The sequence below is a fragment of the Athene cunicularia genome, assembly GCF_003259725.1.
Source record: "Athene cunicularia isolate RWA chromosome 3 unlocalized genomic scaffold, athCun1 chr3_part1, whole genome shotgun sequence".
Lineage (NCBI taxonomy): Eukaryota > Metazoa > Chordata > Aves > Strigiformes > Strigidae > Athene > Athene cunicularia.
In genome coordinates this window covers 15,243,814-15,271,294 of record NW_020799097.1, presented here as the reverse complement: position 1 = coordinate 15,271,294, position 27,481 = coordinate 15,243,814, and the positions used below count along the sequence as shown (strand labels likewise).

At 38.1% G+C, this 27,481-nt stretch overlaps 1 protein-coding gene across 1 annotated transcript in view; it reads left to right on the top strand.

Moving 5' to 3' along the window:
* The window catches only part of GREB1 (growth regulating estrogen receptor binding 1), a 103,913-nt gene extending 79,847 nt beyond the window's left edge, over positions 1–24,066 (top strand). Inside the window, exons 23-34 of the mRNA XM_026846506.1 lie at positions 5,478–5,580; positions 7,285–7,443; positions 8,054–8,132; positions 9,837–9,960; positions 10,728–10,889; positions 12,548–12,752; positions 13,912–14,086; positions 15,015–15,233; positions 17,514–17,649; positions 18,195–18,395; positions 20,015–20,153; positions 21,979–24,066. Coding sequence (XP_026702307.1) covers positions 5,478–5,580; positions 7,285–7,443; positions 8,054–8,132; positions 9,837–9,960; positions 10,728–10,889; positions 12,548–12,752; positions 13,912–14,086; positions 15,015–15,233; positions 17,514–17,649; positions 18,195–18,395; positions 20,015–20,153; positions 21,979–22,142 — 1,866 coding nt within the window. The 3' untranslated portion in view covers positions 22,143–24,066. The remainder of the gene's footprint in view (positions 1–5,477; positions 5,581–7,284; positions 7,444–8,053; positions 8,133–9,836; positions 9,961–10,727; positions 10,890–12,547; positions 12,753–13,911; positions 14,087–15,014; positions 15,234–17,513; positions 17,650–18,194; positions 18,396–20,014; positions 20,154–21,978) is intronic.
* The last annotated feature ends 3,415 nt before the right edge of the window (positions 24,067–27,481 follow it).

The following is a 27,481-nucleotide window of genomic DNA, read 5'->3' as shown; positions in this document are numbered from 1 at the left end:
AAAGATTGAGGTATTATGTGGTCAAGATACCGAATTTCATACTCAGCTGCAGCATAAAACCAAATAAATTCTGGAAGAGAGAAGTTATTAATTTCCATCTCAAGATAAAACACAGGTTCTGACAGTTTTTGTAAGAATTGTATATGCATACACATAAAATCAACAAAGATACTATTCCCAAAACCACCCTAAATATTCAGATTAACTGATAAGTAAATATTTCTTTGCTGTTCATTTGGTTATGGGCCGCAAATGTAAATCCATGATTCTCAGATGAGTCATTCAGAGGGTTCTGCAAACATGCTACATACCTGTGAAGAAGTTTTGATGCTTCACGCACTTGGTACTTGCCATTTAATTAATTATAATTAAACAGGCAGCTTATTTATTCATCAGCTCTGTTTCAGGGCATGGTATTCACCACTTTTCACTACCAAACCTTTTTTTTTTTTTTGTTTAAATATTGACCCCCTGTTACAGCAGTGAATCTCAGCCTTGATATCACTTCTTTTACTTAAAACTCCATCTCTTCTCCAGCTGTCTCCACAATGCATGTTATTTCCTAGTCTTGCATGGGGTCATACAAATAGATCAGTTCCTAAAGGACACTCTTCACATGTTTATTAATTTCTTTAATTTCTTCATTTCTCTCCTCAGTTCTTTCTGAAGAATATAAGTTTTATACGTAACAAATTCACACATATCAAATTAGGCGTATCACATCTTCTTCCTAAGATCAAAATTTAGGGGTATACATTAATTTCAGTATGTGGAAAAAGTCAGCAGCTTTGCTTTCTTTACCATTTCAACTTCCCAAATTACTAAAATCTCCTGCAAATCAAACAAAGAGCTGTAAAAGTAAGTTGACTGTTTATTGGTTTAAGGTATAACAATACAGCATTTCTTCTAGGGAATTGCTACAGTAAAATATACAGAAATTAGAATTACTCTTCTCTTTTGGGGAAGAAATAATTTTCCTGAAATAGGTTTTACTCACATGTGTTTGATAATATCAACATTTTACATGGACTTAAGGCTTAATGCATGAATAAATATAAGCTGAACTTAAAAACAATTATTAGACAGCACCTATCTGAGTGTTGATATCTTGGCCAAAGTATAAGACTGCCAGAGTACTATCTTTTCATAAGTTAGGAGGTGGTTGTTTTCTTTATCAGGCAGCAATTACTTTACTAAAATTAAAATCAGGAAGCAATTTGTTGCTTAAAATAAAAAAATCAACAGAGGAAGAAAACTAGGTCCATTAGTGAATCAAAATTATAATTCTCATTGTCAGGGTAATTAGTAATAAATTACACTCACCCTTTTCTCACAGAGACATTTTACCCTTTGTACCGGTCAAAATGTTTTGCTGAAAGACTTGATGCATTTTTACAAGGACATTGGAAGGAAACACATGCATTATTTTTACAAGAGGCTTTAGGAAATGCAGCAAAAACTGGATAGGCATAGAGTAGCTCCATATATTTATCTCTAAGTTATAGCTCACATCATCGAAGTTAAGCCACTGGTTAGTGAGTATGAGTAAATATGCACCACCATGAACATGTATTATATCTCTGTCTGGAAATCCAGTCCCTAGTACACCCAGGATAATTACTATAAGGAAGCCTAAATTCACTAAAATATTTTTCTTAGAAACATTCATCTTGAAGTTCTCCAAACTGCAAATCAAGGTTTTGTACCTTTGTTTTTTAACTAGATAATACAACTTAGAAGTATCATTTTCCTTAAACATGGAAGCTGCTTGTGAGACGGCTCAGTCCTGTGGCACCACAGCCAGGGAATGAAGTGAGCATGTTCTGAGACACTTTGTAAGGAAGAAAACTAGTGGCCGTATTATTTGGTTTTCCTCTCCTCCTATTAAAATCTTATTACAATGGGCTTATATACCATCCAGGTTATGTAAGAAAAATATTAGGGAAATATAGACTATATCTATCGTTAGCTGTGTTTTAGAAGAATGTAGCAAGTGGAAACAAGGAGAAGAGCCAACACCATTTGACCAGCTGCCTGTGGACCATTGGCATGTTTTCTGTGAATCTCCATTGGTTCACAGACCACAGTTTGAAAACCATTGCCATGGTATGTGAAGAACTATCTCATCTTGAAATTAAAATAGAAAAGCTTTATGGAATTTTTTCCCCTTTTGCCATATTTCTCTGAATGAGAAGACTGAAATCAGATGATATATTATAGCAACATGTAAGAATAATAAATTTCTTCTAGTGGTCCTGATGTCCAGTGTCTGGAACAAGTTAAAAACCTGCTGCAACAGCACTTTTGGATGCCATTTCCACGAATAAGCATGGAGGCACACATATAATTTCTCTGACTGAAATCTCTTTCAGGTTCTTAGACAGGGAGACTCTTTTCAGTTTATCCTTGATATCTATGGCAAACAAGTTCAGTAGGCAAAATGTTTGGAACACTTTCCACTCCTCATAGGTAGTGTATGTGTTTGACACAAAAACTAGATCTTCATACCTTCTGAATTTTCTGCAGGAAGAATTTGAATTCATCTGCCTTCCTCTTGCTCCACTACAGCTACACTCTTCATGAATGAAGAGCAGCAGGGTAAACATATTTTTTTTTATGGGTCAAATCATCCTTTGGATGATTCCTGCAAAATTCCTTAGTTATCATAAATTTTCACAAGACTTTAGATTTTTATTTCTTACTCTTCTGGAATTTTCCTCTTCCAAGTCTGCTTCATCAGACTTCTGTCTTCCAAATTCAGGTAGATAAAAACAAATTAGAGAAATGCTTCCATTATTTGGGAATATTGGCCCCTAAGTGCCTCATCTGTTAAAGCATTGGGCACTGCCACATATCTGAGGAACCTATTTCTGGCAAGCAGAGCTGTCCATAGTAGCAGCACCCTTCATGTACATTTTGTTTCAGGAATGTAAAAATGCAGCCGGGTTCCAGGTTCCATCATTCTTTTAACTTGTTTGCAGAATTTTCATGCAGAGCAAAGACAGGACATTGAGAAAAACACCTTGCTCAGAGTAATTCCTTACCAGTCATCGTAACTGTTAATATATTATATCATGCTTAAGCCCAGAGTCACCACTTAGGAGCAACACAGCATTGTACTAAGCTTCTCTAAAGACGTGTAAAGCTACAGCACAATCATGTATACAGTTTAAAAATTTCTTTGCAGATCTTCTGTTTTGTTGTAGTTGTCAGATGGAGGATAAGATATGATGCATGGAATATCATAGTTACATATGTTTTAGTTTAGTGGTTAGGGACTAGCACTTGCAGTCCTGTGGTTTCTAACATTTTTGACTCATGACCTGTGTGTATACTTGAGTCAATTGACAACTGATACCTTTTGTCTAAGCAATATGTAGCAGTAGCCTAGTAACTTCCAGATACATCAGTGAAAACCATTGGTGAAGACTGGTCCCACAGGGAAAGAAAAATACATGATTTTGGTAGAATAATTTTTAAATGGTTACCAAAAAAAAACTAGTAAGGTTTTCGTCCTGTTGCTCTGTTGACAATTCTAAGTATATACTTCAAACAGACTAGGAATTAGTTTTTCACACAAGTACCCAATATCAAGGGAAATAGTTATGTACTTTCAACAGATAATCTCTCATTTGTTTGAAAACAGGGAATTGTTAATCTGTCAGGCCACCCTGTGTTTAATGAAATTATGATCAGAGGCGCTTTAAAATGCTATGTTCATAGGGGCGTATAAAGGTAATCTCAGATGAGAGAAAACACTGAAAGTATTTTCTTCTAGGACAAAGTATCATCAGGTTTGCCTCAGATGTGAGAAGATAAGATGTTTTTGTTTAGCTCACCAATCAGTAGCCATTGCAGTCAAATTTAGAACCTTGTTCCAGGGTCAGTAGAAAGATTCTCATTAGTCTCAATGGATTTTATATGAAAACCCAGACTGGGAGTTAGAAACAGCTGGTCCATGGGATGACTATGGTCCATGCTATCATTTCCTCTATTCAAAGTCACATTTTTCTGTATTACTCCTGGATAACAGAGACCTATGTGCTATCACATGGTCTGCCATGTGTATCTGAAGGGCTTCTTTGACCCTCAACAGGGATAACAGTTCCCTTTGAGTTCCCTTGGCAAACAATTATTCAAAGTCCAGTCTGATTTCTTAAGAACAACAGATGCCGAACTTTGATCCAAAAAAAATCTTTATTTATTCTTGCTTAAGCTTCAAAGCCTCTTTTTCTCAAATATTGAGAAAAAATGAAAATTTCACTTAACAGATATGGAAAATAGTATATTCAGTATTATGTTTAGTAATTCAACACCCTACATTTCTGCCATGTCCTAGCAGTAATGGCAGTGAATCTGGGTTTTCAATTAAGTAGTAATGTAAACTTAGTCCAAAATCTGATACCACTTTGTGAAATCAGATAGTTGCAGCAGAATGTGTTATAACTGCTCTACATGTCAACCTCCCCTACAGGTGTGACATTAATCTTGTCAACTGGACATGAGTGCCATTCTGAGGCTGAAGTATACACACACACACACACACACACACACACTCTCACGGTGTGGTCATTCTCCTGTGAGAGTGACATGAGCTTGTTGGTCTCTTATTTCTCACTGAAACCCATTGTGTACTGCTTCCTGTTCAAGTGTAATGGTTTGTAACGCTGTCTGCTTTGATATGATCTTATTTACTTCATGTTATCATCAGTAAACTTTATGTGGAAGACACACAACAATCCTTTGAGCAAATAATTGGCTGTGGCTTATACCTTTCAGCTGAAAAACTATAAAAGGGCAGCAATACTATTTGGCGTAATGAAGAGAAAACATTCATAGTGTGTTGATGGGGTAGAAAAGGAGAAAGTTATAATCTTAATTTTAAAATTGAGACTTTAAAAAGGTACTTTTAATACAATGGAAGGGAAATTATATATTTTCAGCACAAGAGGTGGAACAACACATTGTTACATATACCATGTCCTCCAGGAGTGGAAATGGCCCGCACAAGTTCTCTTACGGATGCATACCAGTTCTTCGTTCTTCAGGATACTCAGTGAACTTCAATAGCAGTCAGTGTACTGGTCAATTATGCAAATATGAAAAGGTTAAGGTAATTTGTTCATTATTATGTAGTTTGAGGAGTTTCTTTGGAACATTTTATGAGCCTATATGGATTTTTAAAAGTTCATTGCCTATGTAGAATCTACAACATCAGGAGAGAAAATTCTCATCTGTGGGCCTGTAAATTAGAACTGTGATGTAAAATATATTCTCCAAATTAGTTTCCTGCATAGAGAGAACAAAACTGTTGAGCCTTTAATCATTTAATTTATGCCAAGGACCTATACAGGGATATGCAAGCACTGAGTATTAATATTCCATTTCACTGCAGCTGCAATTTCCAGGTATGTGAAAAAGTAACATGTTGAAAAATAAAAGTTTACTTTTGTATTTTCTAATTTATGTATTTACAGATAGGAAAAACAGGTGCTTATCTGCAGTTCCTCAGTATTTTGTCCCGAATGCTGATTAGACTGACAGAAGTGGATGTTTATGATGAGGAAGAAATCAACATTAGTAAGTACTTGATATAAAAGCATTTGCTTCTGGTGACTATAAATGGTTATGTTAAATTGAAACGTAGTTGTCTGTATATTCTATGCCATTTACCTTTGCAATTAATTTACATTACTGAAATATTTAAAGAAAATTTTTGTGTGATCTTCAACTGACACTTAAGAATATTTTATTATTTCACTCATCGTTTAGAGTTTAGTCTTCCTCTCAGAAAGAAAACCACATACTTCTGTTTTTCTTGGAAAATAATAAACAACATTTATGTATATTAAATGATATCCAGACATTAGGTTTGAGTTTAGAATTTGAATGAGCTTTTGTGGTAAACTATATCAAAAGAATCAGTGAAATTATGACAGATTTATACCATGAGGAGCAATGTCATATTTTCTGAGTACACAAGTCTACATGATGGAGGAAAACTGTTCCTGCTCCCTAATAGCTAATTTTAGCCCAAACTTCCTTTATTTACAGTATATTACTCCCCTGTGTTTCCAGATGTATTTCTGTAATTAAGGGCTGGATTACATAGAAAAATATGGGTGATATTTTATGGGATATGTCTAATTCTGCACTAAAAGCATGCCCACAGTCAGCTGTAGAGACATACTCAGGTGGGTGCTACCTGCCTAGTGTCTCCATCAGACCTTTGCTGGAAGCTGTTCAGCCATTTTACTGTGGGACTGTGCCTCTGCTCTTGTCTCTGAGGGCAGTTTGGGGCAGTACCCAGAAGTCTTCCTCCACACAGAGCTGTGCTTGAGAAAGAGACATCTTGGTTTATGGCAAAACCTGTGGAAAAGGTGACCAGTCTGATGGGGGAGAGGTTTGTGCAAGCAGTCCTTTGTATTTCAGGCAGGTTTTCAGAGATAACTCAGTCAGGGCATGAAGATAATTTCAATATCTGACTAATTCCACATCAGTTTCATACTTTGGGTGCCAAAAGTCAGGATCCCACCTGTTGTAAATAATAATTTAGTTTATACTCATAGACATGGAGTTATGGCCCTTTACAGCAGCTTACAGATGACCTCCAAACTGAACTCCTCACTACTGTCCATTTTACTTTTGTCAGATCTTCCATCCTCTTGACAAAAGTAGAAAAGTATTTTGTAAGGACTTGTGTACATCTGGGTTTTTATGTCAGTCAACCTATTTCAGAAAAAGTCATGATTTCACTGCGCATTATGCCAATACCATTTACTATTTTTCTCTTACCCTGAAGTGAATTATCTTTGATTACTCTGGTCTTACCACTAGAAGGGGCATTTGACTTTAACTCTACACTGTACTTAATACTGCAATTTCTGAAGCTTTAGAAGGGCTTCTTTTACTCCGTGAGAGTAACATATCTTTCCTGAACTGAGTTCACAAATGTGGTGGTCAGTGGAAAGACTCCAAATGCCTGAATGCAGGAAGATTAGCCTTACTAGACTCTTGACTTTGTTTTCTTCATAATACCACCAACTGCTCCAGTAAGATTACAGCGGTCTTAAATTGAAAACAAAGGTTTAAAAGCCAGAGTTGCGTTGAGGTATGAGGTACATTTGTTCAAAAGTGTACCTCTAGATGCATCATATTTCTTCCTTAGAATGGTGAAAGAAAACAGGTTGCAGGAATAGTAGGCGTAGCAAAAACATCTACAGGAGTGTGAAGAGCTTTAAAAACTGTAATTACATGAATTCTTATTTTTCAATAATATCATAGACATAAAAGAAGAATCTGATCAATACTACCATCAACCTGGAGATACGTGGCCAGATTTGGAGACATTTAAGAAGATGCCTTTTGACTACACTATCCATGACCCTAAATATGAAGATGCAAGCCTGATTTGTTCAAAACTTCAAACTATAAATAGTGAAGGTTAGTATTTGAAAAATCTAGATTGGTACACATAAATGTATTTATTTGTTTTTAATGTGAGAATCCTGTTAAACATTTAAACTGAGTGAAATTATCAGAATTGCACTTGACTAAGTAATAGTGAAACAAGATTTGAAGTTTGTCAGATGAAGCACCAAAGTATAAGGCTTATAAATGTTTCATGGAATATTATATAGGTAGTCTTTCATTTATAAAGCTCTGTTTCCACATTAAGTCTGTGCATTTAAATGTTCTTATGTAGTAGCATTATCCTGCTCTGTAGCAATGAAATGACTTATGTGAGTAAAGTTAATTATGTACTTAAAAGTGTTTATAGGTTTAGTTTTTAGGTTTTGGTTTAAGTTTAGAAAGCATGAGATGCATATGTCCAGATGTAGATTCATGGAGTATTGAGGTGTGAGTTAGTCCTTTGAATTAGCCAGCTGGTCATACACAAGCCCACAGGACTGGGTAGGATGTATCCAAGCATGCTGAGGGAGCTGGCCAACATCTTTGTGAGGCTACTGTCTGTCATTTTTAATAAGTAACAACAATTGGTGGAGGTTCCTGATAGTTGGAAAAAGGAAAATGCCATGCGCTTCTTCTACAGGACAGAAGGAGTATCAAAGCAATTACAGCCTAGTGAGCCTACCCTCAGTCCCCAAAACAATTATGGAACAAACTCTCCTGTAAGCCATGTCCAGACCCATGAAGGACAAGAAAGTGATTGGGAGCTGCTAGAATGGATCTATCATAGGCAAATCATGATTGGTAAACGTGATTGCATTTTATGATGAGATGACTGGCACTATGGACAAAGGAAGAGCAGTGGTTTCATCTTGACTTCAACAAGGCTTTTGTCTCTGTCTTCTATGACATCCATATAGCCAAAACTGGAGAGAGATGGTTTGGATAGGTGGATTGTAATGTGGGTGGGAAATTGGCTGGACCACTGAACTCAAAATGTGATGAGTGGCACAAATCTGACTGACAGCTGGGTATTCATGACAATACAGATAGAGAGACTGATAGGCAAATGCCATTTAAGATTGCCATTAATAGCCTGGTCAAAGGGACAGAATGCAACATCAGCACGTTCATGGATGATATCAAATTAGGGGAACAGTCCATATGCAGTAAGGTAGCACTGCCATTCAAAACCACCTTGACAGGCTGGAGGAATGAAATCTCCAGGGAGGAACCTCATGTAATTCAACAAAGATAAATCCAAGATCTTACACTTGTCCAAGCCTGGGGCCAGCTATATAGACAGCAGCTTTGAGGAAGGTGACCTGATGATCCTGTTAGGCAACAATTTGAACATGAATCACCAGTTCTCCATTGGGTTAGTGGCTTACTAAAAATCTAGCAAGCAGGGAAGTGATTTTTCTCCTATGCATGGCACCTGTAAGACCACATCTGGAGTATTCTGTCAAGTTTTTGGCTTCCCAGTGCAAGAAAAACATTAACATACAGAAGTGAGTCTAGCGGGTAGCCACTAAAATGGATAGAGGCCTGAAGAACGTGACATAGATAGAAAATAGAAGAGAATTGGGATTGTTTGGTTTGGAGAAGTCTAGCAGGGGCATCTGATTGCTGTCTTCAACTTCTGAATGGGAATTTATAGACACAAACTACCAGAGATACACAACATAAGGACAAAAGACAACAGACACAAGTTGCAACATGGGAAATTACAATTAGATAGTGTGAAAAGTATTTCTAGAATAAAAGTGGTCAAACCCCATGGAGCAGGTTGCCCAGAGAGACTCTGAAAACTCCACTCAGTGATTTTCAAAACTTAATGGAACAAGGAATGACTCTGAACAACTTGATATGATGCTGCAAATCTGAGTGAAAGGTTTGGTCAGATGACATAACAAAAGTCCTTTCCAGCAGAAATTTTATCTCATCTTCCTTCTCTCAAAAAGGAGACCTTTTTTTTTTTTTTTTTTTTTTTGCAGCAGCAATAAATTTACCAAGTTAATTTCACATATTCTACTGTGATGTCCTCCACAGGATGACAAATGTCTGTTATAAGACTGTTTTTTATTATTTACTGCTTTTACAAGCATTCAACCAATAATAGTGACAGCAACAATAATTTTAATATTCTGGCTTTGTTTCCACTTTAGCTTTATGTGAAATCTGTACAGAATTATCATAATCATGAATTTGCAGATACTTCTTTGTAGTCCCCTTTACTGTACATAACAATTTATAAAACATACTATGCTCAGAATGAATTCATAATTTGTTTTGCATGTGTTTAATCCTGCCATTGTTCCTAGAAGCAAATTACAGTGACAGAAACAGTTTGTCACAAGGGAATACAGTCTAGTCTTGAATATATGTTACATTTAAGGTGTTTTTTTTTTTTTTTTTTTTTTGAGACAGGATGATATGTATACACGCCGGCAAACAACTAGGATGAGATTGTCCAAGTATGCAGCATATAACACCTACCATCACTGTGAACAGTGTCATCAGTATATGGGTTTCAATCCCAGGTACCAGGTAAAGATTTCCAGATATTAGTCTGCAGATCGGAAACCAAAGCAGACACAACCCAAACATAGTTTTGTGTGCATTCACTTGTATTTGAATTGGCTTAGAAGTTGTATGTATGTATTAAAAGCAGTTGATCTACGGATTTTTTTATTTCTTGAGGTTTGCCTTCCTTAACCAGACTGCAGGTTTGAGAATGTCCGAGGATTGATCCTTGCCTCATTTACACTAGTGTATTCACTGCTGTAATCTTCATTGTACATGTATACTACCCATTAAAACTACTTTCCCAGTAAGCTTTTCCCACTGGGACTTGTTCACATTTTCACCTGAGTCACTGCAAAAGATGTGACTTCTGATAGAGGAGTAGCCCAGCATAGATTAGTCTATATGTGGCATAGAGACTGATATTATTCAGAGTAAGTTTCTAATTTCCCGCCTATTAGAATCTGAGGAAGAAGGTATTAGCAATGCAAATACTGGGTTTTATGTGTATTTCTGAAAGCCAAGAGTGTTCTGTAAGTATTGGTATTATCTGCAAGACGAAGCTGAAACAATGGTTTCAAAAGAGGGAAGAGTTTAATTTACAATTTTCTTAGTGTATGCCCTAGCCAAGGGGCATTGCTTAACACCTCATGAAGCATGAGGTAAAATATAATGCAACACAGTAAGTGATTGTAGCCTTTTTGTTAATGTTATAAATGTGTATTAACTACACTGAGACCTTGTAGTTTGACTCTAACCACTGGAATTATCCTATTTTTTCCCATCCTCAGCTTTATGAATCTACTCTGCATGCATTTGCCTTTTCCTATTCTATGCTGGGAGAAGAAATCCAGCTGCATTTTATCATTCCAAAGTCAAAGGAGCATCATTTTGTCTTTAGTCAACCAGGAAGACAATTGGAAAGCATGAGGCTACCACTAGTCACAGATAAGGTAGATGGATAATTATATTTATGGCCATATATGGGAGAGAGACACCACCAATTTTAAAATTTGGTGAATTAGCATTCTTTACACTTCTGGTCCTGCTGTCAAGAGATAATGAAGATATCCTGATACTAAGTTTGTATTTTCTCCCGGAAAGGGAGACATGAAGCAAAACTGTCAAGTCACCAATAAGCTGTTTCTTTTGCTCATTATCAAGGATGATCCTTTGGTATAAACACTCTCTTATCTGGGGTAAAAGGTCTTCGGTTATGGGTTTAAGATGTTAAAGTGAGAGTGGTTTCAGCAATGAGCCTGAGAGACATGGGGTTTTATCATACTAAGAGGAATCAATTTTTTATTGTAGAGGAAGGCAGTGGATTATTCTGTTTTATTCTGCGTAAATGCTCAGTTGCCTTCATATAAAAATAAGGCTTTCAAAGAATCTTTGAAATGGCTTCAAGACTGTCCAAAGAATCACATCACACTTGTAGAAAACACTTTGTAAGGTCATCCATCTGACAGACTGTGCAAACTCTGATGTTGACCTTTACAGTGATTCCTAATATCCTTGTCTAAGATGAAGCTGTGCCTTGCTCAGGCCACACTGCTTGGAGTATTGAAGCAATTTGTGGAACAGCAGTAAGCATTAGCACTCCTATCTTTGAGAAAATAAGCTGCTTTTAATAAACAGTAATCAATCAATACCACCCTCCAGTTTGGGTTCTTATGTCCAGTTCAAGTTTGAAACAAGAGAACCCAGGAATCAACATAGCAGCAGCTGTGCAATGTGAGGATGAAACCTCCTGCTCTTCCTTAACCCAGTAAACTTGTGCTCGGCTATGCAGTCAGAAGTGTGCACTGGGTCCTTGTGGATTCTTTTCTCGCTTTGGCCACTGACCTGCTTTGAGGCTTTGCCAAAACTATTTATTTTTCCTTTGCTTCTTTTTCTGTTCACTTGCTCCAAAATGGTGCCTGCAATCTTGCTGAAAGCTTGAAAAGTGCTGTGGGATATAGACCTAGATTATTAAACCATTATAAAATATTTTTCTTGATCCACTTTAAATTCCCTTTCATGAACTCCATCGGCATCAAATCCATCATTTCGTGCTTTGGCAGTTTTAAATCTGGAGTGCTTAACTGTGAGGGCTTTTAAGAGTCTCTGTAAAGAGTCACACTTTCATTCTGGGTCCTTAAGGACCTTGGTAGAAACCAGGCTAAAATCAGTTGCCCAAGTCCTGGATGTCTATAGAAACAGAGCTTTCAGAAGCTGTACTAAGCAAACTTGGAAGCACCTAGTGAGTTTCAGTGCATTCAAGATTGGGTGATAGCCAGTCAGAAGGGTTGCACTGCAGTTTTGGAGTAAGGTTTTCCTTACCATCTTAAGTCATATGGACCTAAATCCTTTTACAGATCTAGCCCCAAGGTCCTTGTGCACTTTCAGGTCAAGATGAGCTGTCTTAACCAGTCTACCACACTCTCACCACTCAACTAAGCAAAGTGATAGAGTTTTCTTTTTCCCAACTCTTATAAAAGTTTTTTTTCCTATTAAGCTGATTTAAAATGTAGCAGTTTGTCCCGTGGCAGTGAATCTGATTTATTCTCCTGAAGGATCTGATTCTCTTTATTTAAGCATCACAGAAACTTGCATCTCTTTTCATTTACAGAGTGAGGATTACATAAAAAGCCCTACTTTTACTCCCACCACTGGTCGTCATGAACACGGACTTTTCAATTTATATCATGCAATGGATGGAGCCAGTCATTTGCATGTTTTAGTTGTCAAGGAATATGAAATGGCCATATATAAGAAGTATTGGCCCAACCACATCATGCTTGTTCTTCCAAGCATTTTCAACAGTGCAGGAGTAGGTAAGTATAACAAAAGGTTCTAACAAATGCAGACATACAACTTGGGCCCTTGAGGCGATGTTACTTAACAGTGGCATGTAGACACACACCTTGTAGCTAACATATCTGATCTGGTGATCTGGATTCTCTTTGAAAACAATGTGTCACAGTTGAAGATACAATTCACTTAATCCAGGTCACCTAAATCAAGCTAGATTATTTATACCCTAGAAATATTTACTCTACTGATTTTAAAGGGATCTGAGGTTGTTAACTCAGATGGAATTACCTACTCTGTTTCCTTGTGGAAATAAGTTATGTACTATTTGTATAGGCAGTGATGCACTGATTAGGTACATCTCTTAGCACCTTGCTTTTATTGCTAGTACAATTTAAGAGACAGCAGTAGCGACCAACATTCAAAGTAGATTGTCAAGGGAAATTGTTCCCATGTTATTCAGTTGGTCAGTCAACATCTCTAGATGTTTGCACTGAGATGCTAGTGGAACTAAATATCAGTCAAGTCAAAAGAATCAGTTGCTAAACCCTTAAGACGCTAGTAAATCTTTGCCACAGAAGTCAGACTTCAATTTGTCTGCTTTCCAGCAGGGTCCTATGTCACTTGCTGGGCAAGAGAAAAAGTAAATTCGCCCTGGGGAGTGTTACAATGTGTGCTGGTTTAGGCCCCGCCGGGACCGGAGACCACATTGCTGTGGTCCCTCTCCCACCCTCGAACCGAGTAGGGCACAAACCTCAGGGTTGAAATAAGGAAAGATTTAATACAATAGTGTAATAAATAACAATCTGAACAGCAACAATAACAATAATAACAACAATAAACAGTAATAACAGTAAACAAGACAAAAGATATACAGAGAAATACTGCAATGGACACAGCCAGCCCGTCGTGCGTGCTTCCCTCAACCAAAGCCACAAAGAAAAGCTTCCTGCGCTGTGCCAGACCTGACATCACCATGGTATGAATAACCAGGCTGGAGATCCCTTCCCCCTGCTGGGAGAAACTTAACGCTATCCTAGCTGAACCAGGACACAGTGTTAAAACCTTCAGAGTAATTCATACCCTAGTCTACAGAAATATTCACTTCAAAAGGCTTCCAAATTAAAAGCAAACAATTTCTGCTCCTATTTTTAATCTGATGGATTATGTCCTTGGTTTCAGGTGCTGCACACTTCCTGATAAAAGAATTGTCTTATCATAACTTGGAGCTTGAACGAAATCGGCAAGAGGAGCTGGGGATAAAACCCCAGGATATTTGGCCTTTCATTGTCATTTCAGATGACTCCTGTGTTATGTGGAATGCAGTAGAAGTTGATTGTTCAGGAGACAGGAAAAGGTAAATAGGGTAATACATGGTTTTGCAGCTGATCTCTTTTAACCTTTCACTGTATGATGTACTACAACTTTTACCCTGTACAAGCAGAGAATAATATTTGCCTAATGAGAGAAGTGTTTTCCCTAGGTATCTGTCTTTGCATGGCACATAGTTTAGTGCCTGTTTTTCATTCCTGTCCCCTGGCGATGTAAGTGCCCTGCAGCTTTTGCTGTATAGCTTGAATGCAGTTCAGACTAAAGTTACTTGAACTGCAGATTTCAGACTCTGTAAACAATCCCTGATACCCTGGGCGAGCACGGGCATTCACATGTACATTTTTAACAGGCTTTTCTAAGGAAGCTAAAAGACATTTCTGTGCAAACTGTGCAACTGATTTCCTGTGGCTCTTTTGTCAGTCCCAGTCTGTATGGCTCATTTATTAGCTCCCCAAATCCCCAAACAAGTGGTTTTGTTTTCATTACTTTAGAACATTGTTTGTACTAGATATTTTTATCTATTCCCATAATGGTACTATGCAGGATTTAAGCAAAAGTTCAAAGAGAACTAAACTCAGTGAAAACCAAGATTTATGGACCCTAGGGGTGGGCTAGGAGGATCTTATACTTTGCACTTAAGTTATGGCATAAAGTCAGCAACCCTCACAGAGTAATTTGGAACATTATCCAGGTAACTTTAAAGGTTTACATATTTGAGTGAATATTTTGAAAGAACCAGACAGTTTCAGATCTGTCACACCAGTGCCCACTACATAAGCCCTGGTTAAATTTAAGTTTTGTTTAGAGTGAGAGACAACAAGTTGCAGTAAAGACAACACTGAAGTTATCTACCTGATATTCATAACTACTTTTGACTGTTAAGTATTGTCTTCAGCTGAATGAGATTCTGAATATCCTCTCTATACTGTAACACATTTTTATAATTATTGTAGTGACTATACATGGACTGAAAGGAATGTTTCCTTGAAGCAAATTCTGCAACATATTGAAGCAACTCCTAATGTCACTCACTATGCCTTAATTGGGATGAGGAAATGGTCTAGTAAAACAAACAGAGCCGAGATCAAGGAGCCATTCTCCTGCTGCCACGTGCATGATTTCATTATGCTGAATGTTGATCTGACACAGAATGTACAGTACAATCAGAACAGGTAAGTGAATAAGTGGCATCTTTCAAAAGAGACAATGAACCAAATAAGGGAAGTTTTACAAAATTTCTGGTTGGTTTTTTTTGGAGAGGCTGTTAATGGGATGCAGACAGATTTTGTTTTCTTGCTGATGGTTCAAATCCTTCCCAAATTGCCAGCAGCTGCAAAAAGACTTTCATTTCCATGCTTCCAAATAAAATACTCATATTTGAATTACAGGGTAGACACACTCAGCAGTGTGCCCTGCAGTATTGGCTCCCCAGTCGCACAGTCCAAGTGGCCTTTTGGTAAACACTGTACTTCCCCTCCTGCCCGCTTAGCTGCACTCCCCTCCAAAGGTAACAGGGGTGTATGGGTGAATGGTGCATAACCAAGTCTTGTTATGACACGGAATTGAGATATAGCTGGGCTTTTTGCCCTGAGTAGCACATCACCGGAGCATACTGCGTGTGTGCTCGTCAGGACAATCAGAAGAAATAAATAAATAAACCTCGTTAATGTCGGTAGTTGTTTCTCACATTCAGGTGTCTCAGAAATCCCACTTTTTTTTTTTTTTTTTTTCTTTTTTTTTTTTCATTTATATTATTTTCATTTCATTATTATCCATAGGATAAATCAGATTATAATACACAGTATCTGCACAGTTACTAGGACTGTATCCACTAGGTATATCATCTCACAGAATTTCACTGATCTATGTCTAATAAACTGTGGGTTTGACCCCATTTCTGAGGGACAAGTATTTATTACAACCAAATGAAGTAGATATCACTAGAGGTGGGATTCACTTGTCTAAAGCTGGTCTTTAGACACCACAGAAGATGCAAGACGTCCATATGGGGCTGACAGGTATGACATGAAATCTATATGTGGTTTTTTGTAAGTTAGGTGGGATACCCCAGGCAGTCTAAAATGGCTCTACACACCTAGACTTAGATAACCGAACATCAGCCACTGTACTTCTCGGAACTCTCCTATCCCAGGAAGATGTCTTTTGAACTCTGAGTTTACTTATAACTGCAGGGAAGCACTTTTGCTTTCATTATTCTGTAGATAAACAGATGACCTAAATTTCTACCATCACCAGCTTGACACTTTAAAGGAGCATTTTGAACTTGTTCTCGTGCATGTTCTAGTACAGAACTCTGCTCCCAGGCTATCTAACTGTATTACCTTATGAAGCATTATGAAGGGCTAATGAAGAGAACAACAACAAAGCAAAATGATATGAGTACAGGCAGCAATGCTAAAATGTCAGAAATGCCAGATCACACCACCCGATTCCTGCCTGTGTCTTTAAACCATGTGTGGCTCACCATAACCCACTGTGTGGGTGCTGCCAAGACTGAAGTATTGTATGACATTCTGAGCCTGGGCTGGCAAGGAAAAAAGTATGTTTTAAAACACAGAGACATTGACAGTCATGGATACCAAATATCCAAGTAATTATTAGTAAGATCAAATACAAGATTTTTAAAACCTTTAATTAAATGCCATGTTTCTCACTGATGTCGACCGTTGGCAGTCAGCTGTTGTTCAGCTCTCTTAAATCCCTGGATGTTAATCCAATGGTTCTGCACATCATCCTGTTTGCTGTGTGATACATACATTCAAAATGGAGAACTTTTTTCCAGAGGCCAGAGTATTTGAATTTAGTCAGCTTTAGAAGTTTACCTTTTATTCTGTTCCATCTTATTTTTAAAATGGGTCAAAGTTAGCTCAGGGGTGTTTGACCTCATTCTGCTTAATTTATTCCTGTCTCAGTAGTTCTGTTGTATTAAGAAAAGACTTCTAGTCTTCAAATAGTTTTTGTCTCTAATTGCATTCTAAGGGAAAAATGAGTAGTCACAGACCTCTGTGCATTTGACAAATCAAATGTAGGGCCTCATCCATTTCTGTGGAGGCCAAAAAATATAATTTCTTTGACCTTATTTGGGGTAGTAACGTATGTAGCTATGACTGCATTATTGTACTAAAAAGAAAATATTTTAACTCCTAGGTCTTTTCCCTGGCAATTTATTACCTTTCTCCTTCCCCTTTCCTCAGTGTTTCTGGTCCTTTCCCTAAGTGGTTCCTTCCCTCATTCTGATCTTGTTGAACTTATTCTAGCCTAGTTTATTATTACAAAGCTGAAGTCTCTTTCTCTGGTTGATAGGCACTGGTGAAGCGTCAGTATGTTTGACACCTGTCCTTACTACAGTGACCAAAGCCCCTGAGTGCTTGTATTTGTTAGTATGTGATGAGAAACATTCATCTGAACTGCTATGATTTTACTTTTTCCAGATTTACATGTGATGATGTTGACTTCAACTTGCGTGTCCACAGTGCTGGCCTTCTCATCTGTCGTTTCAATCACTTCAGTGCCATGAAAAAGCAAATTGCAGTAGGAGGACAGCGATCCTTCCACATTAAGTCTAAGGTGGGAACTGAGACCTCTGTTTCATTGTTGTTAAAATTCTGTTTTCCTTTTTTGTACTCTGTAACCAAGATAGCTGAGGTATTTTGGTGCATCACCAGTTGCCAGTAATGGGGTATGTCTGCCATGTGTTGGGTTTTTTAATATTTATTTCTGAAATCCACAATATTCTTGACATCAATGCACCTTTCCTTAATCATGTTCCTTTAAAACTATTAAAAAGACCTAAAGTGTCTCTTACAATCCAAGTAAGCATTTACTATGAGTTTTTTATCTATTGCTATTGAATTGCTTATCTTCATATGACTTCATATGTAGGAGTATGGGTTCTTTGGGTTCAGAGAAACCTCAAAGACTCCATAAATACAAATATAATTCTGTGAAACTGAAACTTTTTTAGTAGCAGATATTTTTAGCTGAATGACTTTGCTTCTTACATAAATCTTAGATTTGTAGGATTGAGATATATTTTATACAAACCAAAATTCAGAAAAGTACAACTTGATTGATCAGGATTGATCTATATCAGAAATATTTTTTCCTCATAGGTATCTGACACTCCAGTTTCAATCTCCCCTGCTCAGTACATTTGTGCTCCTGACAGCAAGCATACCTTCTTGGCAGCACCTGCTCAGTTGCTCCTTGAAAAATACCTCCAGTATCACAGCCATCGCTTCTTCCCTCTCTCACTGAAGAATTATAGCCATCCAGTGCTATCTGTGGACTGTTACCTTAACTTAGGACCACAGGTACTGACAAAGTTATCTTCAAGCAGCTCTAGAAATGTATAGGCTGTTTTGGATGAGTTAGTTGATGCATTCCTTAATAATAGTTAGGATCAGGTATTAGATCTATATAAGATTAAAATCGAATTCTTGGTCCTATAGACATATTATTAGAGGCTTCAAGTAAAATATATGGAGAACAATACCAGAGTTGTCCTAAATACTAATATAGTCTGTGAATTATATTAGATTCTGAATTAACACAGAGCACACTTTTAATACTCAGCACAGAGCTGAATGTTTTCTCAGTCCGCTGTAATTTGGCCCTTCCTACAGCAAATTTCTTCCACAAGAGTGTTTTACAAATACTAGCTAGCCCTTAGAAAGCACTTCAAAACACAAACGGTTTATTTCACTTTTGACTGATAAGCTTGAGGCAGAGAAGCATATACCAAGAAAACAGTGAGAATGGGAGAAGCTGACATTAGATCTCAGGAGCTGTTGGCTCTCTCTGATGTTTGGATCTAAAGCCAAGGTCATGCTTAAACTCAAATGTAGGTTAGATAGAAGTGTGATACTAAGGTGGTGTGGTTCAGGAGAGAGAAACCCTTCTACCTTTTCACCTCACTTGAATACTAAATGAAATTCAGTCTTGCTGGATTTACCAAACTTCTTTATCAAAACAGGTGTGTAATGACCTTCCCATATATACTGCTTCTAGAACATTTTGAAGTATATTTTTAATTTCCTTTCTGGATGAGCTCATAGAGGTCTATGTTCCCACCATGTTTGGAAAAACAAACTCTGTGGAAGGGCACTGTACTCTTACTGTCATCACCCATAGCATCCTTTCAACTCTAACCCAATCAACACGTGAAATGACTTCAATTCTGTTCTGGAACTGTTACCTGATCTGGAATATAATACAATAGGATTGAAGGAATATGGATAAATATAGGCATCCTAGGCCAGAGTCTCAGTTGCTGTGGGTCAACCTTCCTCCATTGAATCATACTGATTTATGCCAGGTGAGGGTCTGCCCCAACTAAGCAGTAGAATGGCACTTTGTAAACAAAGCCTTGTGTGGAAGATTCCTTAATTTAAATTTATAAATTCTGAAAGAATGCTATAAATATTCCCAGTGCCTAGTCGATTTGGGGACCAGCCTTGAAAAAAACTTAGACAAGACAAAACCTTATGCATTTATGTATATGCACACCTCTACTGACTTGACTAATCCTATTGTAATGGAAATTAAATTAGTAATTTCTAAAGGGTTCTTTTCATGTCTGACTGCACAGTTACTATATTTACTCATGTGTAGATAAACTGTTGGGTAGGTCACAACGTTATAGTTGTGAGGAGCTATTGTTACTGCAGCTTTCAAACCCTCTCACATCTAAACCTCATGATAATAATAGTAATATGTAGTAGTGACTAACACATAGTTATGAATAGTGCTTTTATGTAGATTTTTAATAAGTAGAGGGATGTTTTGGAAGGATCTACAAAGATCACAATATTTGGAGCTGGAAAGCAACTCTGAATTTCAATTGGGTGCAACTACTGAAAGCTTGGGATCGGGTCTTAGCTTTACATAGAAGGTTGAAAAATGTTAATTCTTTTCCCCCTCTCCCAATCAGATTGCAGTTTGCTATGTGAGTTCTCGGCCTCACTCTCTGAATATCAGTTCCTCTGGTTTGACATTCAGTGGTCTCCTGCTATACCTCTGTGACTCCTTTGTTGTAGCCAGCTTTTTGAAGAAGTTTCATTTTCTTAAAGGTGAGCTGCAATAATTTTATTACAGAGAATTACATGACCTGGTCTCTGGAAATCTGGGGAAAAATGTATTTTATATGAAAATATACGTGCATATATATGTATATGCATGTATTCATATTTGTCTTTATACGTCCCACCCATCTTTGATGCTTGATCAAGCTGGCTCTGTACTATAGTAAACTGGTATATAACAGTGCCGTAAGTTCTGCAGATTTCTAAGTGGGGGAGGAATGTTGAATCCATATCATTATGCCTAGTGTTTATGCACAACTCCTTACTTTATATTTGAAAACTGAGCATTTAAGGTTTGTGTAGGAAGCGTTTACCTATTTTGTTCTTGCAGGTTTTCTAATTTTTGACAGAAAATGGGTGATGGGCAACACTCCATCAAAACCTATCTACTATCCTTGGAAACAGAAGCTGGCTCATTTAAAATGTATTGCCTAACAACCAGTTTCATCATGTTGTCCTTGTGATGGTGGATAGCAGTGGAGACAACTTCCATTTGTATTGCAGGCAGTCACATTGCAAACTGCTTTTGTCTTGTTCTGCTACTAACAGGCATTTAGCACTCTGGGGATTTGTTTCACTCAAACTATAACCGTCACGGGAGGAAGAACACCGAGGCAAATGCCTTCCTGAAACAGGCAGAGTTGTTATTAACTGCTGTGTTCTTTGTTGCAGTTCATACAGGTTCATGTAGGTATGTGTAGCAAAGTGCAGATTGGGGTACACAGTGCTTTTATCTGCAGCCACATGAGTGACACTGCCTGTGCTCATTTTGGAGCATGTCCACCTTTTAATTAGCCTTTAGTTTCTCTAACAAGGCTATCAGACTAACTGCAAATGAAAGCAGTGCTTTTGTACTGCATTTTTTTGAGTGACCAGGGGCTATCAATAAGTTTCATTCTGCATAAACCAAACAATTTTTATAGTGTGTAGAACTAAGTGTATTTTATTCGGGATTTCTCCATCTCCCTTGGCACTCTACTTGATTTTTCTAACCTACCACATGAACATTAAACATCACATGACTGTGTCTGGTTTCTTTTATTATATTCTCAGCTTTTTCTTTCTTGTCTTGGGCATTTCCAGTTCATTTTATTCAGATTATTGAATGCTGGCGAGGTAATTGTTTCCTCTTAATTGAGCACTTTTCTCAGAAGCCAGGAAATCATGCATGCAAGTTAAAATGGTATCAGCAAGCCAGTCAGTTGATATTGTTTACTGAAGTATGATATTTCTTACTTTGGCATTCTGGATTCACCCGTGTCCATGGCCATACAGACCAGATTCTTCTTTGACAGCACATTAGTCTACCAATCCAAAAAGTTTGAGTTTTAAGGACATGTTTAGACAATTTCTGGTCCACAGAACTCAAAGAGCTTAGGCAGCCTTCGTGGTGATTGACTTGTGGTGTAAGTATTTTGCTAAGTGAGGTTTTCACTCAACAAGGTAATGATAGTAGGGCTAGAACAGTAATGGATGTAGGGATGTATCTTGTTTTCTGCCAGGACTCATCACCACCTGCTTAGACCTGACAGTTTTACCCTTTCTTACCTTAAAGAGTAGAGAATATATTTTTAATCTTGTTTACTAGATGAATAAAAGATACCTCAAGTTACACAAGAAGATCCTGATAAATGGGGAGCTGAACATAGCTCTCCTTCAATCCTACACGAGTGTCTTAATTTTCTCACAACCCCATTTGTAACTCCTGTTGTGATAGTGGTGTAGTTCTACATGTGAAGAGGTAGTGGGAGTCGGGTGATCTGAGAACAAGGAATGGATACTCACATGCATTTCTTTTTAACTCTTTGCTTAGGTGCCACCCTGTGTGTGATTTGTCAAGATCGCAATTCTCTTCGCCAGACTGTTGTCCGACTAGAGCTGGAAGATGAATGGCAGTTCCGACTGCGGGACGAATTCCAGACTGCCAATGCAAAAGAGGACAGACCACTTTTCTTCCTGACTGGACGACATATTTAACTAAAAAGAGACACATCCTGAATTATACAAGAGACTGATTGTCACCATCTCATTAAATGACTTCTGAGACTCTCTGGTTTCTGAACAGAAGCAGGACCGTTTGTCGTTGTTTATTCGAATGAAATCTAATCAAACTATTTATGCGCATATTTCCAAACTTTGAAGTGACTTTTCTAATTTAATTTTCTGATGGAAGTCATTCCTAATTCTTGGGAGAGATGCAAAAGCTTACTACTCCCCATGGCAGAAATAATTTTGGATCAGAAGGGAGGTCAATGGGTGCATTTCTTCTGTGACAAAAAACCCCACATCCAAGTTCATAAGCAAGAATTTTAGAAAACTTTTGGTACATTCCAGAAATAGGAAATGTAAATTTAGGAGCATATTTGATTTTACAAGTCTTATTTATCTAACAGTTGGCACAAGGCAACGGGAATTGTTACAGTTTTGTAGTATACTGCTACTGATTGATCCAGGTAGGCTTTTATATGAAGATTTGTAAAGTATATTTCTTGAATAGTGAGAACTCAGTTGGAACATGAATTTTTGGAACAGGTGCCATACAGGATAGTTTAACCATACAGGACTCTTGAGATAGAAGCATAATTATAAGTCTGGTTTTATTAGCATAAAGAAGAGAGTCAAGAAAGTAGATATTAAAATGAGATCTGAATATTTAAACCTGAAACTGAAATTTCCTTGTGTAATTGAAGAGATCAAATGGTGAGACTGACCTGCAAGTGACTTACTTATTCCATCTAGAATAGTGATGTTTTCTGATTTCTGATTAAATTGTTGCACTGACTGCAGATTTCAAGCTGGGACCAGTGCATTCAGGACAGCAGATGAGACAGTTCTGAAACACTCCCAATACACTTTCTGGGGATATTTTCTTGCCAAGGTGCTTCAAAAGAGTGAGAAAATGGAGACTACATTTCTGAGGAATTCAGGTAGAAATCTAAAAATATGTTCTAGAATGGCACCAGGCGTCACAATATTTTGTACACTCTAAATGTGAAGTCAGTGAGTGACCACAGTCTTTGTCTAGGTTTTTGGAAACACTCCAAGTTGCAAACTTCCTGTTTGTCTTTATAGAATCAGTGTTGACTTCACTCAGTCCAGGTGCAGGAAGGATGAGTACAGACATTGTCAGAAGACCTCTAATATTTGGACAGTCTTTTCTTGCTGGATACACCAAAGGGAATATCATTGATTTTATACTGATAAAATGCCATTAGGTGGCTGAGTCCAATACAGTACTGGCCTTGAAATGCAGATATCAGTGTGACTATGCCAAAGAGCTAATTTAGGTTAATTTACAGGGAAAAGGTAAGTTCTGTAAGTCTGAGAGACTTAGATCTCTATTTATAAGGTAACTTCTAGAAATCAGTGTATTTCTATATTTCATTGTCCTTGTTTCAGAGTGTGAATTCACTTTAAGTTTTGGGAAGGAAGGCGAGCATTGTCATATGTAAATAGTACTACCTGTTCAGTTTTCACCAGTTGATAAGTTAATTTAATCTTTTTTAAAGAAATGTGACAGTCATGTCTAATCCATCCTTTATAAATAAAGTTCATGCTGCATGGACATCTGTCTTTGTGATGTACAGGACCATGAAGTATGCTTTTGTAGGGGGGAAAAAAAAAAGAAAAGGATTGGCAGAAAGGAGTTAATATAATTAAGGAATGCCTTGAACTGATCAAGAGAAAGTATAGTACTGCTTAATGGCCTAAAGCATAACGCAGCCTCAAAGGCATGAGTTTTTACAAGAACTCAGAACTAAAGATGGCGTTTGATACCTCCTTTCCTGTAACCAAATACTTAAACAACTTTTACCAAGTGTCTGTTAATGTTTCCTGTGTTTTAGATCTGAGATTTGCTTTGCGAGTCTTTAGATGTCCATTTTCTTCAAGAAAATGAAAAAAGGCCTAAAGTATATACTAATAAATAAATAAAAAAACCCATGTCCTTTCTTAACATTCTCATTTGCCATGAGGCCTTCAAAACTTTGACAAAATGCAGCTGCTGGTGGGCTGAAGCTGTCATACTCCTGAGTGTTGTTTCACCTTTAACATTTGCTCCATGAATTAACTACCTAGTGTATCTTGTCTACTGGGTAGGGGTCTCAGGACCTGGCCTTACCAGATGTATGTTTATCATGTGACCGAGTGCAATGATTGTCCATCATGGAGTATATACATGAGCAATTGTGTATGGCAAAACTTACTTGCATGGCCCATTGTCTGATGGATCACATCCTGTTATACGACCAGATATGCACTCGCATGTGACCAAAATGCAGTTGCTTCTGATCATACAAGCATCTATGCACCCAACATAGTAGAAATATATGGCATTTTGTTCACAGGATGCCAAAAAAGTAATGATGGATAAGTCAGGAAAAGCCACTTTCCAGAGTTCCATCCTGGAGTTTCTTCTTCCCTGCCTTAGTTTACAAGCTAAACTCCCTTAGAGTGCAAGCTTTCAGGGAGAGGGACAACGTAAGGTTTGTGTCCAACTGGGCCTCTGAGGTGATACAGCAGCACAGATAAATAACAAATAAAAGCAAATCTGTTTCCGTGGGACTGGCATCCTGTGCTGCAACTCCTTTGTGCTGCAGTTGTTTACCACAGGGGAATGTGTAGGGCTGGGAACCCAGGTCCCAGCTCCACCCTTCTCTTGTCTTGCCTTTCATGGGAGGGAAATACTTTCGGTCCCAGTGACCTTTGCAAGAAAACTTGGCCCATTCCCATTATGTACACAAACCTTTTAAACATTTCCTCTCTGATTTTGCACTTTGCAAGGAGATAGAGCTCTCCATCGCATGGATTGACTTGATAATGTAGTAGCAAACAAAATAAAAGGCATTGCCTGCATGCATTTACAGACTTTTTACAGCCTCTACCTTCTTCTCTAGTGCCTTCCATGCTTGCTGGTTTAGTTATCCACTATTATCACCTGCAGATAGCATTGTTAGCATGTTCTGTATTGTGTGTTAGAGAGTGAAGTACTTTATGATTCAGCTTCTGCAAAAGACAGTATCCAAACATAGAGAAGGTTACTGGGAAGGTGACATTAGTTTCCTTCTTACCATCCTCTCTCCACTACCGAAGCGCTCTTCACAAGCATTTAAGCACTAATGTCTGGTATCTAAATCTGGGCATTACAGATGATTTGAACACAAGACAATGTAAGGAATTTCATCCTTCCTTAGCAAGTGCCTCCGGTTGTGGTGGTAGGGAATGTACAGATCTCGGCTCCCACTCTGCATCTAAAAGTAGCTGCTAAATATTGCTTGAGAGGGAGCTGCTTTTCAAAGGCTGTATCTGTGACACTCTGTGGTGAAATTTGTCACTCGCTCAAAAAGAAAGATGTACAAGTAATAGAGAAACAACCCAAGGAAGGGTCAAGGGAGAGCCTCACTTTGTGGAAAATGAAGAGCAAGGGAAGTGGGGGCTGTGAACAGGGGCAGCAGCACAGAGGAAGCTGGGGGGCAAGTAGGGCTCCTGGCTGCGTTAGGAAGTGTTTGCTGGGCACAAGGACCCTGGGCAGGGGCTGCATGCAGTGTAAAAGAATCAGGATTTTCATGGCACGGGGAATTCAGTTGGATGGCGTAAGCACCCGGCTCAGTGGGTCCCAGCCATCTGCCACGGGCTGCTGGGCTGGGCAGGCTGTGGGCTTGGCGGGGGCTCTCAGGACATCACTTCTTCCTGGGCTCTGTGCCCCAGCCACTGCCATGGCACCTGTAGAAGAAATGACAATGCTGGAGCTGTTTTTCAGAGCGGTAAGGCATTGCAATTATCTGAAAGACCAACCACGTGCTGCTTGGCAGCGATCAGAGTCCTGCACGCTGGCAGTCCCCCACACACCCACACCACGGCCTTTTGCCACACCATGCACAATCCGCCACTCTGCCTTGCCCTTCTCCCACCAGAGTCCTCCACTCACACGTCATCCCCCACCCCCCAGCAACCAGCCTTAATATTTCATCAACTGTCACTGAAATATCATGGCTATGTTGGTGAGAAATAAAATCTGTATTCTTTCCTTTTTCATACTTCCTTAAGGACACAGCTCTTCAATGAGAACTAGAACTAGTCCCAGACATCCCCTGCCTGTTGACTGTCTTCTACTCCTTATACCTTCTACAGTTTTCACATGAAGAAATAGTTGTTCTATTCATTTGCATATGCTTTTATAACCTTTCTAGTCCTGTTTTGACAGTTCGCCAAATAACCATTGATGATTGTGGAGGACACAGCTCCAGGAGTTTTGATGCAATAGTCCAATCACTGGCATGGCCCATTGCTGACATATTATTCAGTAAGGGAGTGATGGGGTGTCAGATATAACAGTGAGACTCCTGCTCAATGAGAAAAAGATGTTTGGAATCAACTGCTATGATTTTAAGAAAGCAGCTTCATAAAGCTGCTTCATATGTAAAAGTGTTTTTGATAAATATCAAGAAAATTGAAATTTTGTATTCAGATTTACATAGTATTATAAATAGAAGTAAATTTCTTCACACTTGTTACATGACTGATGTGTTGATTATGCACTTAAACTCTGAACATACTAAGGAGTATTAATTCTGGCAGTGTCTGCTGAAGTGCTATAGACAATGTTGAGTGGCACTGTTAACAGCAATTTTAAAATTTTCTTTATACTTAGAGACAATGGGATTGATAGGAAAGTGAGTTTTCACTTTTTACTACCAACAGGGACCAGTAACGGTTTGGAGAACAGTTATTGGCTCACAGAGTATTGCAGTAACCGCAGGATTAATTCTGCATCATACGATACCTATGTAGAATGTGCTTTTGCAAACACAGAGAATCTGTTTTTTGGTGATGGTGTGATTTCTTTCTATTTAAACTTAAAATATTATTGTAAATACTGTTAATTTATCAGCCATAAATCTCATAGATCTACCCCAGACAAGATGGCATCTGCATCGGAGCATGTCAGCAGTGTTGCCTCCCAGTATGAAATCCCCTACTTGGCTCATCGTTGGGCTGAACATACAGCATCTTGAATCTTACCTTTGTGGGAGATGCAAAACTAGAGAGTTACAACTCAGCAGCTGTGTAAGGTAGATTTTATTCTTGGTTTCTTAATATAGCCCTACTCCAGGTACCAAGGTGCTATAAACTGCTATGGATGTTTATGAGACAGAAGGTTTTTACAGAAAGAAAACAGAGAAGAGCTGTTCCATACACTTTGTCCACGGCCAACTGCAGTAATGTGAAAAGGCTGGAGAAATTTAAAACTATTTTAGGTGAGTGATGCTGTCCCAATACAGTAGAGTTGTGATTGTATTTAAAAATATCTTAAATTA